This window comes from Pleurodeles waltl, chromosome 12 (genome assembly GCF_031143425.1).
Source record: "Pleurodeles waltl isolate 20211129_DDA chromosome 12, aPleWal1.hap1.20221129, whole genome shotgun sequence".
NCBI classification, from domain to species: Eukaryota; Metazoa; Chordata; class Amphibia; order Caudata; family Salamandridae; genus Pleurodeles; species Pleurodeles waltl.
Window position 1 is genome coordinate 43,402,752 of NC_090451.1, and position 15,503 is coordinate 43,418,254.

Below are 15,503 nucleotides of genomic sequence, written 5' to 3' on the forward strand. Positions count from 1 at the left end.
TTCTGGAGAAGCCCTGTGGAGAGAGAGGACCAAGTCCAAAAGTGTCAATGGAGTCCAGGAGGAGTAGGAGCCACTACCCACCCAGTTGTACTTGAGAAGTTGGTCAACAGTGAGGAAGAACAGGTCAGCACTGGAGGCGGAGAAGAGTTCCTGATGGATGCGGAAGATGTCCCATGTTGGAGTGAAGATTGCAGATGGGTGTTGGTGCAGGAATTCCACCAACAAGCCTTGGCAAATTTGCGGTTAGTGGAAAATGTGAAGTTGCTGGGGTCTAGCAAGGCCCATGAGGACTCAACCCAGGAGGGGACCAAGAAAGAAAGAAAGAAAGAGAGACACACACACCACATGAGCAAAAACAGCACCCACAGGACGGGGACACAGAAGTTGCAGAAGGAGCCCACGCAGCAATACAGAAAGGGATACCCTGTCGCAGGAGAACCACGCAGAGGGCTGTGCATCACAGGATGGAGTGCTGTGGACTGGAGCTACACGTCGCCTGAAGATCCCTTGGAGGAGATGCAAACAGGCCTTGGCAGCTGCAAGAGATGCAGTGCACAGGGGTGCTGTCCTGTGTGGCAAGGCAAAGACTTATCTCCACCAAAGTTGGACAGCTGGCAGAGAGGACCAAGAGGACTACTCTGGACATCATTGCAGTTGGTGCGTGCGGAAGCAGGGGAATGACTCACTTCACTCCAAAAGAGATTCCTTCTTTCTTGTATTGCAGACTGAAGACACACCACTCTCAGTGGATGCACAGCCGGTGGAAATGCTGCAATTGCTGGCAGGAGCCCTGAAAACAATGTTGCAGAAGAGTTCTTCTTGGAGGTTCCAATCGCAGTTCCGGTGGCAACAAGGTGAAGTGGAGATTGCAGAGGAGTCTTGCTGGCATCTTGCAAGCCAAATCTGAGGACCCATCCAAGAGGAAGACCCTAAATAGCCCTGAAAGGGGGATTGGTCACCTAACCAGGTGAGCACCTATCAGGAGGGGGCTCTGATGTCACCTGCCTTGTCTGACCACTCAGATGCTCCCAGAGTTTCCTGCCAACCTTGGAATCAAGATGGCACTACCAAGAGACCCTCTGGAGGAGCTCTGGGCACCACCCCTGGGGTGGTGATGGACAGGGGAGTGGTCACTCCCGTTTCCATTGTCCACTTTTGGTGCCAGAACAGGGAGTGGGGGGGTCCCTGAATCGGTCTGGACTGGTTTATGCATGGAGGACACCAAATGTGCCCTTCAAAGCATACCAGTGGCTTGGGGAGGCTACCCCTCCCAAGTCAGCCACACCAATTTCCAACGGGAGAGGGTGTTACCTTCCTCTCCCAAAAGAAATCCTTTGTTCTCCTTCCTTGACTTGAGCTGATTAAGCAGCAGGAGGAAAGAAACCTGTCTGAGGGGTGGCAGCAGCTTGGGCTGCCCAGAAAACCCCAGAGAGCTGGTAGGAGCAATGTTTGGGGTCCTCTAAGGAGCCCCCAGAGTGCATGGATTCATACTTCCAAAACTGGTAACAGTATTAGGGTATGATTCTGACATGTTTGATACCAAGCATGCCTAGGTTCGGAGTTAACATTAAGTAGCTGGATATAGGTAGTGACATGTCCACTACACACGTAAAACAGCGTCCCCGCACTCACAAAGTCCACGAAAATGGAGCTGGTGTTTGTGGGGGCACCTCTGCTCGTGCAGGGGTGCCCACACACACACAGGTACCTGCACCCTGCTCTACCCTCCACTCAAGATGTATGACACCAAGTCAGGATCTGGCATGCTGCTGAGTCGTAAGACGGTGGAGAAGCTCCATCTGGTGTCATTCACCTTTAGCGTGCACCTCGGGATTGTCTATGATCTTGGCTCGGAATTCTCACAGCTCTTCGAAGGCAGTGGGTGCCTAAAAGGGAGGTTTGTCAACCTCCACATCAGTCAATCAATTCAACCTGTGGCCTTGAAGCATCAGCAGGTCGGTTTTACTTGCGGCCCAAAGTAGAAGAGTAGCTGAGGAAGTTAGAACAAGCTGATATTGAACGGGTGGAAGGGCCGACACCATGGGTGTCACCCATAGTAATCACTAGCAAACCAAAGCAGACAGGTGAAGTAAGACATGTGAATGCCTAATAAGGCCATCCGGAGAAGGCGTCACCTGACACAGACCATTGATGACATTGAGGCCGAGGTGAATGGGTCTTGATGGTTTTCCAAGATGGACCTCCGGACAGGTTATCACTGCTGCTGCAGGCCCCGGAGTCACACGCCATCACCACATTTTCAATGCATGTTGGGCTCCGGAGGTACAAATGCCTCAGTTTTGGCACCCTATAGTGCAGCTGAGGTCTTTCATGATACCATCTGCGGAGTGCTGGCAGGACTGAAGGGGGTCATTAATGGCAGAGACGACATTCTGGTATATGCCTGCACCATCAAAGAGCATCTTGAGAGGCTACGAGCCACCTTCATGTGGCTGCGAGACAATGGTTTGACACTTCCATCAGAAAAGTGTGCATACCTACAGCCGGAAATTGCGTTCTTTGGATATCACTTCTCAGAGAACTAAGTCATGCCAGACAAAGTCAGAGATATCCAATCTGCGCCGGCTCCCACCTCTGTCACCGGAGTTTCCTGGGTATGGTCACATACTGTGGGAGGTTTATCCAGGACCTTACCTCACTTACGGCCCCTCTCCGGGAACTAACCAAATCCGATGTAAGCTGGGAATGAGGACCCGCCCAAGAAGGTGCGTTTCAAGCCACCAAACAGGTACTGTCAGCCCACACAACTGATGTTTACTTCAACCCATCCAAAGACTTTGAGCTCTCAGTTGATGCCAGTCCCAAAGGACTTGGAGAGGTGTTGTCTCAAAAGGGGAGTAATGGAGAGTGGGCCCCTTTAGCCTATGCCAGTCGGGCACTGAAACTCTGAACAGTGATATTTGCACATTGAAAAGGAGGCCATCGCTGTCCACTGGGGCTGCCGTCACTTCCACCTCTACTTATATGGTCAACCCTTCACCGTCCACACTGACCACAAACATCTTATACCGCTGTTCAGTGGGTCATCATCCAAGCCACCTCCCCCTATCGAGAAGGGGATTCTCCAACTTCAAGAATACCGGTTCTCTGTAGTTTACCGTCCAGAGGCTCAGAATCCAGTGGATTATCTCTCTCGACATGCCCAACCAGCTACAGCAAGTGAAGAGTTGGATGCAGAGGAAGTTGATGAGTCAGTACGAAGGGTGGTTGAATGGTCCCAGTCCCAGTCCCAGCCCCTGCCTATTTCTCTGAAGGAAATCAGAACAGCAACCCAGACTGACAAGTGCCTGGAACTGGCCATCTTAGCTGTCACCACAGGGAAGTGGCACACTGTGACACACAATAAATCCAGAAGGACGGAAGAGGCGCATTTGATGCTGTCCTCACTCTATTCAGTCCGGCAGAAACTGGTGCTATCCCCCAAATTATGTTTATTACGGGGCCCGTGTTTGGTGATCCCATTGTTACTGCAGCAGTGAGTGGTGGATCTTGTCCACTTGGCACACCAGGGGATCGTGAAGACAAAAGCATGACACAGGTGTAAAGTATGGTTCCCTGGGCTAGACGAGCATGTGGAGTGCACATTGAGACACTGTCACATCTGCCAAACAGTTGGCCCTGCTGATCCCCCGGCGCCCATCATCACTGAGCCCATTCCTTTGGCTCCATGGCACTGGGCAAGTGTGGACTTTGGAAGCCTACCTGACAGGCAACACATGTTGGTCGTCATTGATGATTTTTCAAGGTATCCAGAAGTAGAGATCCTAGACTCGATCACCAATGCCCAAACTGTGCCATGCCTCGAGAAAATCATGGCCACCCGTGGCCTTATCCAAGAACTCAGGACTTAATGGTCTGCCTTTCTCAAGCCAAGTCTTTGCTGGTTACCTAGCCTCCCGGAGCATTTGCCATATTAAGATCACTCCTCGCTGGCCACAAGTAAATGGAGAGGCTGAACGATTCATGAGTGCCCTTAATAAACATTGAGGCCCTCATTATAACTTTGGCGGTAACTGCCGCCTACTGCCATGGTGACTGCTGCCAACATACCGTCGCCGTGGCTACCAGCCGCCCACCCGACCGTAGACCGAATTCTTCCAGAAGGCTGGCGGAATACCATCGGCGGTAAGGTGGCGCTGCTGCCAGCAGCAGCGTCACGCCAGCAAAACACCGCTGACCGTATCATGAGCCATGATACGGCCTGGCGGTGTTTTGCTGGCGGACGCTGCTGCTGGCAGCAGCGCCGCATCCCTTCTCCTGCCGGAGGATCCCCTGCAAGCAGGTAAGTCAGGTTCTCTGACAGGGGTGGGGGTTGGTGTGTGCAGGTGTGTGTGTTGTGTGTGCGTGTGTGTGTGTGTGTGGTGACTGTTTTGTATGCATGCATGCAGGAGTGAGTCACGTTGAATGTGTGCATGAATGACTGAATGTGAGTGTGTGTTGTGAATGCATGTGTGCGACAATGTATGTTGATGTGTGTTGTGGTGTGTGGGTATGTATGTGTGCATGCGTGGGTGGATGTGGGTATGCGTGTGTGTATGATTGTGTATGTGTGCGCGCGTGGGTGTGTAAGTGTGTGGGGGAGGGAGAGGGTGTGGGAGACCCCTATCAGTGTCAGGGAAGTAATTCCCTGGCACAGATAGTGCCTACCACCATGGTTTTCGTGGCAGTATGCTTGCCACGAAAACCATGGTGGTAGGCGGGGTCATAATCCAGAGGGTAGGATTGTGACGCTCGCCTGGCTGAAGACCGAAGTCTCCAGCCCAGCGGCCGTTACCACCCTGGTGGACGGAGTGGTACTTTGGCGGTTTGGCTTGAGCCCAGTGTCTTCTGCATGAACTGGATGGTGAGTGACACTATTACCCACTATGAAGGTCCCTCGGTCTTGCAAGATCAAGTATCTGACACTGCGGCAACACTGTGTTCGCAATGATCGCATGTCCCAGAAGAGACGTGCTCAAGACCATTACATTTAAGTGGGTGATCTGGTATTAGCCAAGAATCGACATCCTGGGGGGGAAATTCAGGCTCCTGTTTTTAACCCATCCTGGGGACTGTGAGTCAATTGAGAGGGACCATGGTCACAGCTTGGCGAGTAGATGAATCTTTAACAAGGAATGTGTCATTTTTCAAACTATACCGGTTCATGGGGCCAGTGCCTGACTGTGAGATTAGTGATTCCCCAGACCTGCCCATGAACAATAGAGAAGCGAGGCTCTCCTGTCCCTGGGCTGGAGGAAGCAATGACCTTGTCACTGATGACCGACATGCAGTATTGCCGTGCCTTGTGACCGACAACTTAACCCGGTCCGGGGTTTGTGAAGAAAGAGGCACTTTACAATCAGATCTGATGCCGTCTGCTGAGGAGGTTGTCATCCAAAGGCAAGGTACTAGTAGATACCACCTCAGACATAGGCCCAAGGCATCCACCAAGCTGAGAGATTTTGTTCAGATGTGAGCTGTGTATGTTGCCTTGCTGCCATGCGGGCTCCTTCCTGCATGGTGACTTTTTGTGAAGAAGAGGGGGGCATATTTGAATCTTTTATGTTTGGTATCTGGATGTGTTTAGTTTTCACCATGCTGGGTGGATTATCCAGGTGTTGTTTGTTTTCTGTTTTATTGTTGTGGGTAGAGGAGGAATGTTATGTTCAGGCCACACCACCATCATGGGCTCCCCGCCCGTTCATATCGGATTGTTCCCCTGTCCCTAGTGAGCAGATGGTATGCCCCTGGCGAAAGGGATCGCGCCACTGGCAGTTCTTACTACTAGCATTATGAGTGCGTGTCATCTTTGACCGAGTAAGGTGGGCCTCAACTCGACACCACCGGTGTCACAACAGGCTATCATTAGCATGGCCTATCCTGCCATGGTTGGCTGCATCTGCCATGACGCGGTGGGGAAAAATCCATATAGACGGAAAAAATTATATCTAAAGATCACTGCTATCAATAAGTATTTGGGTCAGCTTTGTATAGCTTTTAGACAATCTATTTTACCCTGGAATGCAGGACAGGCAGTGTTGATAAAATGGTGTTGCTTTCTTCTCTAACCATCAATCAGTGGTCAGTGATATTTTCTATAGGAACCGGTGATTGTTTTTTTTTGTGTTTTTTTTTCAAACATAATTTTTCTACAGCATTAGATCTCTTCTGTAGGAATGTGTGTGAACATGTCACAAAACCTGGGTAATGTTAAAACGCACCACATAATTTGCCTTCAAATACAAAATGTACCACCTAATTTAGACGGCCTCCTACATTCGCGGTAATTCATCGCTGCATAGTTCCAGTGGCTACGCATTTAGCATATAACAGATAAAAACCTCTTCCAAATGTAGAGCCCATAATTCTGCACTGACTCCACTGTTTTCCCAGTTTACGCCAGAATGACATTTTAACTCCTTCGCCTGCCTACATCCACGACAGAACTTCTTGTCCCTTGGTCCTTTTGGTAGGCGAGGCGGCCAGTACACTGACCACCCCCTCCGTTTCCTCCCACTAGGAAGGGCGTGGAACACTCTCCCCTCCTGCCAAGTCTGGGATTGGGACAAAAGACTTGACCACTGCTCCATCTGACATGGCCATCAGAATATGCATGCCCTTGTTCAGCCCACTGTTTCTCTGAATTGGTTCATTGTGCTAGTTGGGACTTTTCTCTGTTCTTTGCAGACCCCAATGTCTGATTCATTATGCATGCTAGAGCTACAACAGTGGTCTCTGTAGGCTTCAAGGCGCCTGCTGTTCTTCCGGGATTGTAGTTTGAGGCTGTAGGTGGTACCGTGGGATTATCCACTCTTGTCCTAATGGCTCAAAGTACAAAGCCATTATTTAAAAATATATATAAACCTCCAGTATCTCACAGAAGGTTTGCACCGGTGAACATTCCTTCGAATCAAATGTGTTGCTTTTATATCACTCAGTGGAGCAAATGGTACTTGAACCAGGCAAAACATGGGACAAACTGAGTTCACTGTATAAGTACTGGGGTGTGGCTATAATACAGTACTGTTGCAAATGTGGATCTGTATGTGGTGCAAAATCAGCTCGCGCTATCGTACTGCAAACAATGCATTAGGATTTATTTTGTCAAGATCCCTTAAAATGATTTCTAACCAGTACATGTATTGCATAGGGTTTCGTGATCTGCAGTCTGATTTTTTTTATCCTAGTCCAAAACCTTTGTGATAAGGACTGGAACCAGATGTTTTTTTCCTGTTCCATATTGGAAAACCTGTTACTATTTCTGTTTTTGATAAACAGTTGTTACCAAGGGAGAGACAGTAGGCGCGTGCATATCAAAACAACCATTGGCGAACTTGCAACTTTTTAATGTTATTTTTTACAAACGTCTGCAAAAACAAAATACTGCGAAAAAACGAAAAAAAGGATTAGCCCAGCATACCAGGTGGACTTTTTTTCCTTCAGCTGTGCATATGTGATCAGGAAAAATTCCATTGTGTAGGACAGCAGTGGATTTATTGGGGTGACCCTTTGTCACAAGCTATATGATGATGTGGGTGGAGGTAACATGTGTCCATTAGGACTGCCCAACACTGCTGCATCGTAGGAAGGAGTTGAAAATGCACCTCTTTAAAGAAAACTGTATCAAAATGCAGTAACATTACCTGTCCGCTCCAAGAATTCATCTACCAAGAGTATCACTTGTTGAATGGAAGCTAGCCTTTCATCCAGCACAGCGTTCCACTCTCTTGTGTTCTACTGAGTTACACATATATTTAAACAGATGACTGGGTGAAGAGGGCTGGTCAAAAGCCTCTCTCTGTCTGTACATATGTATTTGTAAAACCTCTTTATAACTATTTTTAAGAAAAACAAGAGGCTGGCAAAACATGAGGATTAGTATGTGCTGAGTTAACAAAAAGTGACAACTTTCCTCTGGACCCTGTGTTATCATCGATTTCCAAGTGCATGGTACATAATTCTGAGGGTCGATCCTGTAAATTTCACCAGAACCCCGAGGTAGAATTGTATGCCTACCCAACGCAATTCCCAAACATACATGATATTATTTCCCACAGAGCTGCATGTCTGGTTTATTTCCTGTAAATTCGCATGCTGAGGGTGTTGCGTGGAGACCTTGCATTTCTGAAGTGGTTCTTGAAAGTCTGCTTATTTGAGGTACTTCCTTCAGAACTGCATGCGCGGACTATTTTCTGCACGGCTGCATCTTTGGGCTGGTTCTCACAAGCGAGCATGTCTGGAGTATTTTATGCAGGCTACCTTCTTTGAGGAATTGCTGACTGAGCTGCAAATTCTGTGAAGTTTCTGAAGCAGAGCTGCAAATTTGGAGCATTTTCAGCAAAGGTGCAAGTAGAAGTATTTTATGGAAATATGCACTTTTTGCAGTATTTCCAGCAGCGCTACATGTAATAGTATTTCATGTAGACTGATATGTTTGTTGTAGATCTTGCAGGCCACGTTTAGAGTTCTCCCTGCAGATCTCTGTGCTTGGATTATTCCACACAGATCTGGAGCATGTTCTGCACACCTGCATGCTTGGAGTATTTCCGGCATATATGTGTGTCTGCGGTATATGCTACAGAACTGCAAGTCGGAAGCATTTCCTGTTGACATGCATGTTTGTGGTATTTTCTTCCGACTTGGATGTGTGGGTACTTCCTGCAGATCTGCATGTTTAGAGTATTTTAGAGGTTGTTGCCTTCCTGGGACTCTACACCTTTCAATCAAGAAAAAAAGCCTTTGTATCAGGCTGCAATGCTTGTCTCAGTGCATCAGCTGCCTCTCTTCATGAGGCAGCAATGCCTGCCTCTGTGCATCAGGGTCCAGCGGGGTAGAGTGCATGCCTGTATGCAGCATGTCTCTTTGCCACAGGCTGCAGCACTGCCTCTGTGCTGCAGGGTGCAGAGCCTATCTCTGAGCATCAGACTGCAGCAACTGTCTTTTTTACATCAGGCTGCAGCAACCGCTTCTCTGCATCAGGCTACGGTAGAGTGCAATGTCTGCTTCTGCACATCAGACTGCAGCATGCTGCAGCATATCCCTTGGTGCATCAGGCTGCAGTAGCTGTCTCTTTGCATCAGGCTGCAGCAGGGTACAGTACCTGCCTCTGTGCAGTAGCATGCAGTGTCTGTCTCTTTGCACCAGCCTACAGCGCCTTTGTCTGTGCATCAGGCCTGAGCATGAAGTACTTGTCTCTTTGTAGTAGGCTGCAGTGCCTACCTCTGTGCAGCAGACTGAAGCACCCGTCTCTGTGCATCATGTGGCAGTAGGCTGCAGCTCTTGCCTCTCTGCTGAATGCCTGCCTCTTTGCATCGGGTTGCGGAATACTGCAGTGCCTGCCTCTGTGCATCAGGCTGCAGTGCATATCTCTTGTGCATACCTGCAGCATGCTTCTGCGCCTATGTCAGTGCATCAGGCTGCAGCAGGGTGCTGCACCTGTCTTTGTGCATCATTGCAACACCTGTCTCTGGGAATCAGGCTGCAGCATCTCCCTCTGTTCATCAGGCTATAGCTAGACTCTGTGCAGTAGCACACACCTCCTGTCTTTGTGCAGCAGGGTGCACCTCCTCTATGTGTCCAGCAGCAGACACCTGCAGGTGCAGGAGGGTGCTCCTCCTGCCTCTGTGCATCAGGATGCAGTGCCTTCCTCTGCGCAGCAGTGTGCACCTACTTTCTCTGCGCAGCAGGGTGCAGTAGAGTGCATCACGTGTCTTTTCATCAGGCTGTGGTAGGGTAGATCAAGGTGCACCAGCATGCGCCTCCTGTCTATCAAACTGTAATAGGGTGCATCAGGCTGCACCTCCTGCCTCTGTGGAGCAGCATGCACCTCCAGTCTGTGCAACAGAGTGCAGTAGGGTGCAGCGCCTGTCTGTGCATCAGGCTGCAGTGGAGTGCAGCAGCGTGCACCTCTTGCCTCTGTGGAGCAGCATGCACCTCCTGCATTTGTGCAGCCTGATGCATCTCCTGCCTCCATGCATCAGGCTGCATTAGGGTGCAGCAGCATGCACCTCCAGCCTCTGTGCAGCAGTGTGCACCTCGTGTCTGTGCATCAGGCTGTAGAAGAGTGCTACAGAAGGCTGCTCCTCTTGCCTCTGTGCAGCAGGGTGCAGCGCCTGTTTGTGCATGAGGCTGCAGTAGGGTGCACCTCCTGTCTCTGTGCAGCCACTTGCACCTCCTCACTCTGTGCAGCAGCATGCTCTTCCTGTTTTTGTGCAGCGGTGCTCCTCCTGTCTTTGTGCAGCAGCATGCACCTGTCTTTGTGCAGCAGTGTGCACATTCTGTCTCTGTGCAGCACCATGCACCTCCTGTCTGTGCAGCAGCATACATCTCCTGTCTGTGCAGCAGGGTGCAGCAGCATACATCCCCTGTCTGTGCAGCAGGGTGCAGCAACATACATCCCCTGTCTGTGCAGCAACATACATCCCCTGTCTGTGAAGCACGGTGCAGCAGCATACATCCCCTATCTCTGCAGCTGAGTGCAGGAGCATACATCTCCTGTCTAGGGTGAACAGATTTTGAGGAGCAAAAACCGGGACAGGTCAGACATAAAAGAAGGACTAACAACTTTTCACTCACTTTTATATCTGACCTGTCCCGTTTTTTGCGTAGCTTTGTGAATATGTGCCTATACATGTGTGTGTTTATATATATATATATATACACACACACACGCACATTTACAAGACTATACATATAAAATTAGCCATGGCTTGACCTACCACCCCGCACCCCCAACCTGCCCTCACTCACCTCTCTCCGCTCCCCACTCCGTCTCACTACTGGGAGCAGACAGGGGACTTTGTTGCCTGACAGTAACAAATAAATTAGTTAATTATTGCATACTCTGTAGGCGTCTGTTAAAAGAGAGCATACTTTAAATTTATGCTTTCCTAGATAATCTGACCTTTGTCCCAAAAACCGGGACATTTGTTTAAAATTAAGAGAAGCGTCTGGACACTGGGACAGTCCTCTAAAAACCGGGACTGTCCGGGGAAATCCGGGACGTCTGGTCACCCGTCCTGTCTGTGCAGCAGCATGCACCTCCGGTCTGTGCAGCAGGGTGCAGCAGCATACACCCCCTATCTGTGCAGCATACATCCCCTATCTGTGCAGCAGCATACATCACCTATCTGTGCAGCAGCATACATCACCTATCTATGCAGCAGCATACATTCCCTATCTGTGCAGCAGCATACATCCCCTATCTGTGCAGCAGCATACATCCCCTATCTGTGCAGCAGCATACATCCCCTATCTGTGCAGCAGCATACATCCCCTATCTGTGCAGCAGGGTCAGCAGCATACATACCCTATCTGTGCAGCTGAGTGCAGCAGCATACATCCCCTATCTGTGCAGCAGGTTCAGCAGCATACATCCCCTATCTGTGCAGCACACATCCCCTATCTGTGCAGCATCATACACCCCCTATCTGTTCAGCATACATCCCCTATCTGTGCAGCAGGGTCAGCAGCATACATCCCCTATCTGTGCAGCATACATCCCCTATCTGTGCAGCAGGGTCAGCAGCATACATCCCCTATCTGTGCAGCAGGGTCAGCAGCATACATCCCCTATCTGTGCAGCAGGATGCAGCAGCATACATCCCCTATCTGTGCAGCAGGGTGCAGCAGCATACATCCCCTATCTATGCAGCATACATCCCCTATCTGTGCAGCATACATCCCCTATCTGTGCAGCAGGATGCAGCAGCATATGTCCCCTATCTGTGCAGAATACATCCCCTATCTGTGCAGCAGCATACATCCCCTATCTGTGCAGCATACATCCCCTATCTGTGCAGCAGGGTGCAGCAGCATACATCCCCTCTCTGTGCAGCAGGGTACAGCAGCATACATCCCCTATCTGTGCAGCAGGGTGCAGCAGCATACATCCCCTATCTGTGCAGCAGGGTGCAGCAGCATACATCCCTTACCTGTGCAGCATAATCCCCTATCTGTGCAGCAAACATCCCCTATCTGTGCAGCAGGGTCAGCAGCATACATTCCCTATCTGTGCAGCATACATCCCCTATCTGTGCAGCATACATCCCCTATCTGTGCAGCAGGGTGCAGCAGCATACATCCCCTATCTGTGCAGCAGGGTGCAGCAGCATACATCCCCTATCTGTGCAGCAGGGTGCAGCAGCATACATCCCTTACCTGTGCAGCATAATCCCCTATCTGTGCAGCAAACATCCCCTATCTGTGCAGCAGGGTCAGCAGCATACATTCCCTATCTGTGCAGCATACATCCCCTATCTGTGCATCAGGGTGCAGCAGCATACATCCCCTATCTGTGCAGCATACATCTCCTGTCTGTGCAGCAGGGTGCAGCAGCATACATCCCCTATCTGTGAAGCATACATCCCCAATCTGTGCAGCATACATCCCCTGTCTGTGCAGCAGGGTGCAGCAGCATACATCTCCTGTCTGTGCAGCAGGGTGCAGCAGCATACATCTCCTGTCTGTGCAGCAGGGTGCAGCAGCATACATCCCCTATCTGTGCAGCATACATCCCCTGTCTGTGCAGCAGGGTGCAGCAGCATACATCTCCTGTCTGTGCAGCAGGGTGCAGCAGCATACATCCCCTATCTGTGCAGCATACATCCCCTGTCTGTGCAGCAGGGTGCAGCAGCATACATCTCCTATCTGTGCATCAGGGTGCAGCAGCATGCACCTCCGGTCTGTGCAGCAGGGTGCAGCAGCATACATCCCCTATCTATGCAGCATACATCCCCTATCTGTGCAGCATACATCCCCTATCTGTGCAGCAGGATGCAGCAGCATATGTCCCCTATCTGTGCAGCATACATCCCCTATCTGTGCAGCAGGGTGCAGCAGCATACATCCCCTATCTGTGCAGCATACATCCCCTATCTGTGCAGCATACATCCCCTATCTGTGCAGCAGGGTGCAGCAGCATACACCTCCGGTCTGTGCAGCAAGGTGCAGCAGCATACACCTCCGGTCTGTGCAGCAGGGTGCAGCAGCATACATCTCCTATCTGTGCAGCAGGGTGCAGCAGCATACATCTCCTGTCTGTGCAGCAGGGTTCAGCAGCATGCACCTCCGGTCTGTGCAGCAGGGTGCAGCAGCATACATCTCCTATCTGTGCAGCAGGGTGCAGCAGCATACATCTCCTGTCTGTGCAGCAGGGTGCAGCAGCATACACCTCCGGTCTGTGCAGCAGGGTGCAGCAGCATACACCTCCGGTCTGTGCAGCAGGGTGCAGCAGCATACATCTCCGGTCTGTGCAGCAGGGTGCAGCAGCATACATCTCCTGTCTGTGCAGCAGGGTGCAGCAGCATACATCCCCTATCTGTGCAGCATACATCCCCTGTCTGTGCAGCAGGGTGCAGCAGCATACATCTCCTGTCTGTGCAGCAGGGTGCAGCAGCATACATCCCCTATCTGTGCAGCATACATCCCCTGTCTGTGCAGCAGGGTGCAGCAGCATACATCTCCTATCTGTGCATCAGGGTGCAGCAGCATGCACCTCCGGTCTGTGCAGCAGGGTGCAGCAGCATACATCCCCTATCTATGCAGCATACATCCCCTATCTGTGCAGCATACATCCCCTATCTGTGCAGCAGGATGCAGCAGCATATGTCCCCTATCTGTGCAGCATACATCCCCTATCTGTGCAGCAGGGTGCAGCAGCATACATCCCCTATCTGTGCAGCATACATCCCCTATCTGTGCAGCATACATCCCCTATCTGTGCAGCAGGGTGCAGCAGCATACACCTCCGGTCTGTGCAACAAGGTGCAGCAGCATACACCTCCGGTCTGTGCAGCAGGGTGCAGCAGCATACATCTCCTATCTGTGCAGCAGGGTGCAGCAGCATACATCTCCTGTCTGTGCAGCAGGGTGCAGCAGGGTGCAGCAGCACGCTACGCTCGCCTCCTCGCCGCCGGCCCTCTCTCTGACAGCTCCTGTCAGCCCCTCACACGCGCTCCCACCCTCCCTCCCCCATCGCAATGAATGGCAGCAGCTGAGGGTGGGGGGCTGCCCAGTCTCCTCCCTCCCGCGTGCTTGGACTGCACATCCCGAGCTGGAGGGGTTATTTCCTCCCCTTGAAGGAAGGCAGCTGCCTCCTCGCTCTCCGCCCTCCCCAGAGTGTATCCCCTCTGCCTCCGGGTGCCCCTCACCCCGCCAGGGCCGGTGACAGCCCCAGATACCCCCGGGGCTGGATGGGGGTCCCCGCCCCACGCCTCCCCCTCTGCCCTCCACCTCACCCCAGACCCTGCGGCTGATCGGGGGTCCCCGCGCTCGCCCGGGATCCAGTCTGTCCTTGGTTTCGGGGCTCCCACGCCCTCCTCTGCCTGTCCCCCACCCCCGGACACCATCCTTGAGGGTCAGCCCCCCGTGGTGCCCTGGATGTGCCCCTCCTTCCCTTCTTCTGGGGTGCGCAGCCTTGCGGTCCGGTAGGAGACCCCCACCTCTTCAGCCCTGGACATTAATACGACCGGAGATGTCCCCCTAGGGGTGAAATCTCTCTCTGGTCCCCTTACAGCACCCCCTCTTGACACAGCACCCCATCAGTCCGCAGGGCCCCGTGGGGCTGGGAGCGCCATCATCAGTCGAAGATCTGCGGATGCTGAGAGCTGCTGCGACGTCCCTCCTGCCGCAAGAGCATCCCTGGAAGAGAGATCCCACCCCGCCGACTCTGCAACCGCAGGAGTGGGACATTAGGGGTCGTGCAGCCCACCGGCCCTACAGACCCAAAGCACCTGGTCCACCTGGCCACGGGGTCCGTGGAGGAGCAGGCGCGAAGGACCATGGCGCCTGGGTCTGGATTCTTGGAGCTACAGGAGATGCATGGGCCCAGCGTGGTGGTGGAGGCCATGCCGGGGTACCTGGAGGTCTTGGACAGGGGAGGGTCCAGCTTCCTGGGGGCCCTTGAAAGGTGCAAGGGGTGCGGATGGGAGCTTGCTTGGAGGACCCTACAGAAGGAGGCCTGCTTCAGCCCCATGGAGGTCCTGCTGCTCGTGTTATGTGCCATCGGCTGGACGATCCTGCGGGAGGTCGCCTCACGCTGGCTCTTTCGGGTGAGTTAACGCACAACTATATTTGGAGGGATGATGTGTAGGGGCTCAGCCAGTGGCAGGACCGAGGGAGACCTCACCACTGCACTTTGGTAATGGGATGTGTCCAGTTTCCTTCTGTGAACCATCGAGATGCAGGGTATGTGGCTGGTGTTGATATAGTGGGTTTACCACCACAGAAGTGCAAGCCAATCCCTCCCGTTGCAGGAGACCACTGTGCCCACTATATTTATCAGCCCCTCTAAAGGGGGACCAGGGCTACCCGGCTAGGTACATGCCGGTAAATCCTGTGAACAAAGAGGGTTCGCAACCATCAGATTACTCTCCCTTTGACTAATCTCAGAGCCCCCTCACTTTTGCAGTACCTTGCTTCCGGAAGATAGGATAGCATGTATTGTATTGTCTTGTAATAGTATTTATATAGCGCTTACTACCCCTGACAAGGCGTCGAAACGC

General features: G+C 51.8%; 1 protein-coding gene across 1 annotated transcript in view; it reads left to right on the forward strand.

Moving 5' to 3' along the window:
- The first annotated feature begins 13,739 nt into the window (after nucleotides 1–13,739).
- Nucleotides 13,740–15,503, forward strand: part of CERS1 (ceramide synthase 1) — a 95,507-nt gene continuing 93,743 nt past the window's right edge. The window contains exon 1 of the mRNA XM_069217219.1: nucleotides 13,740–15,050. Within this exon, the coding sequence (XP_069073320.1) occupies nucleotides 14,781–15,050 (270 nt within the window). The 5' untranslated portion in view covers nucleotides 13,740–14,780. The remainder of the gene's footprint in view (nucleotides 15,051–15,503) is intronic.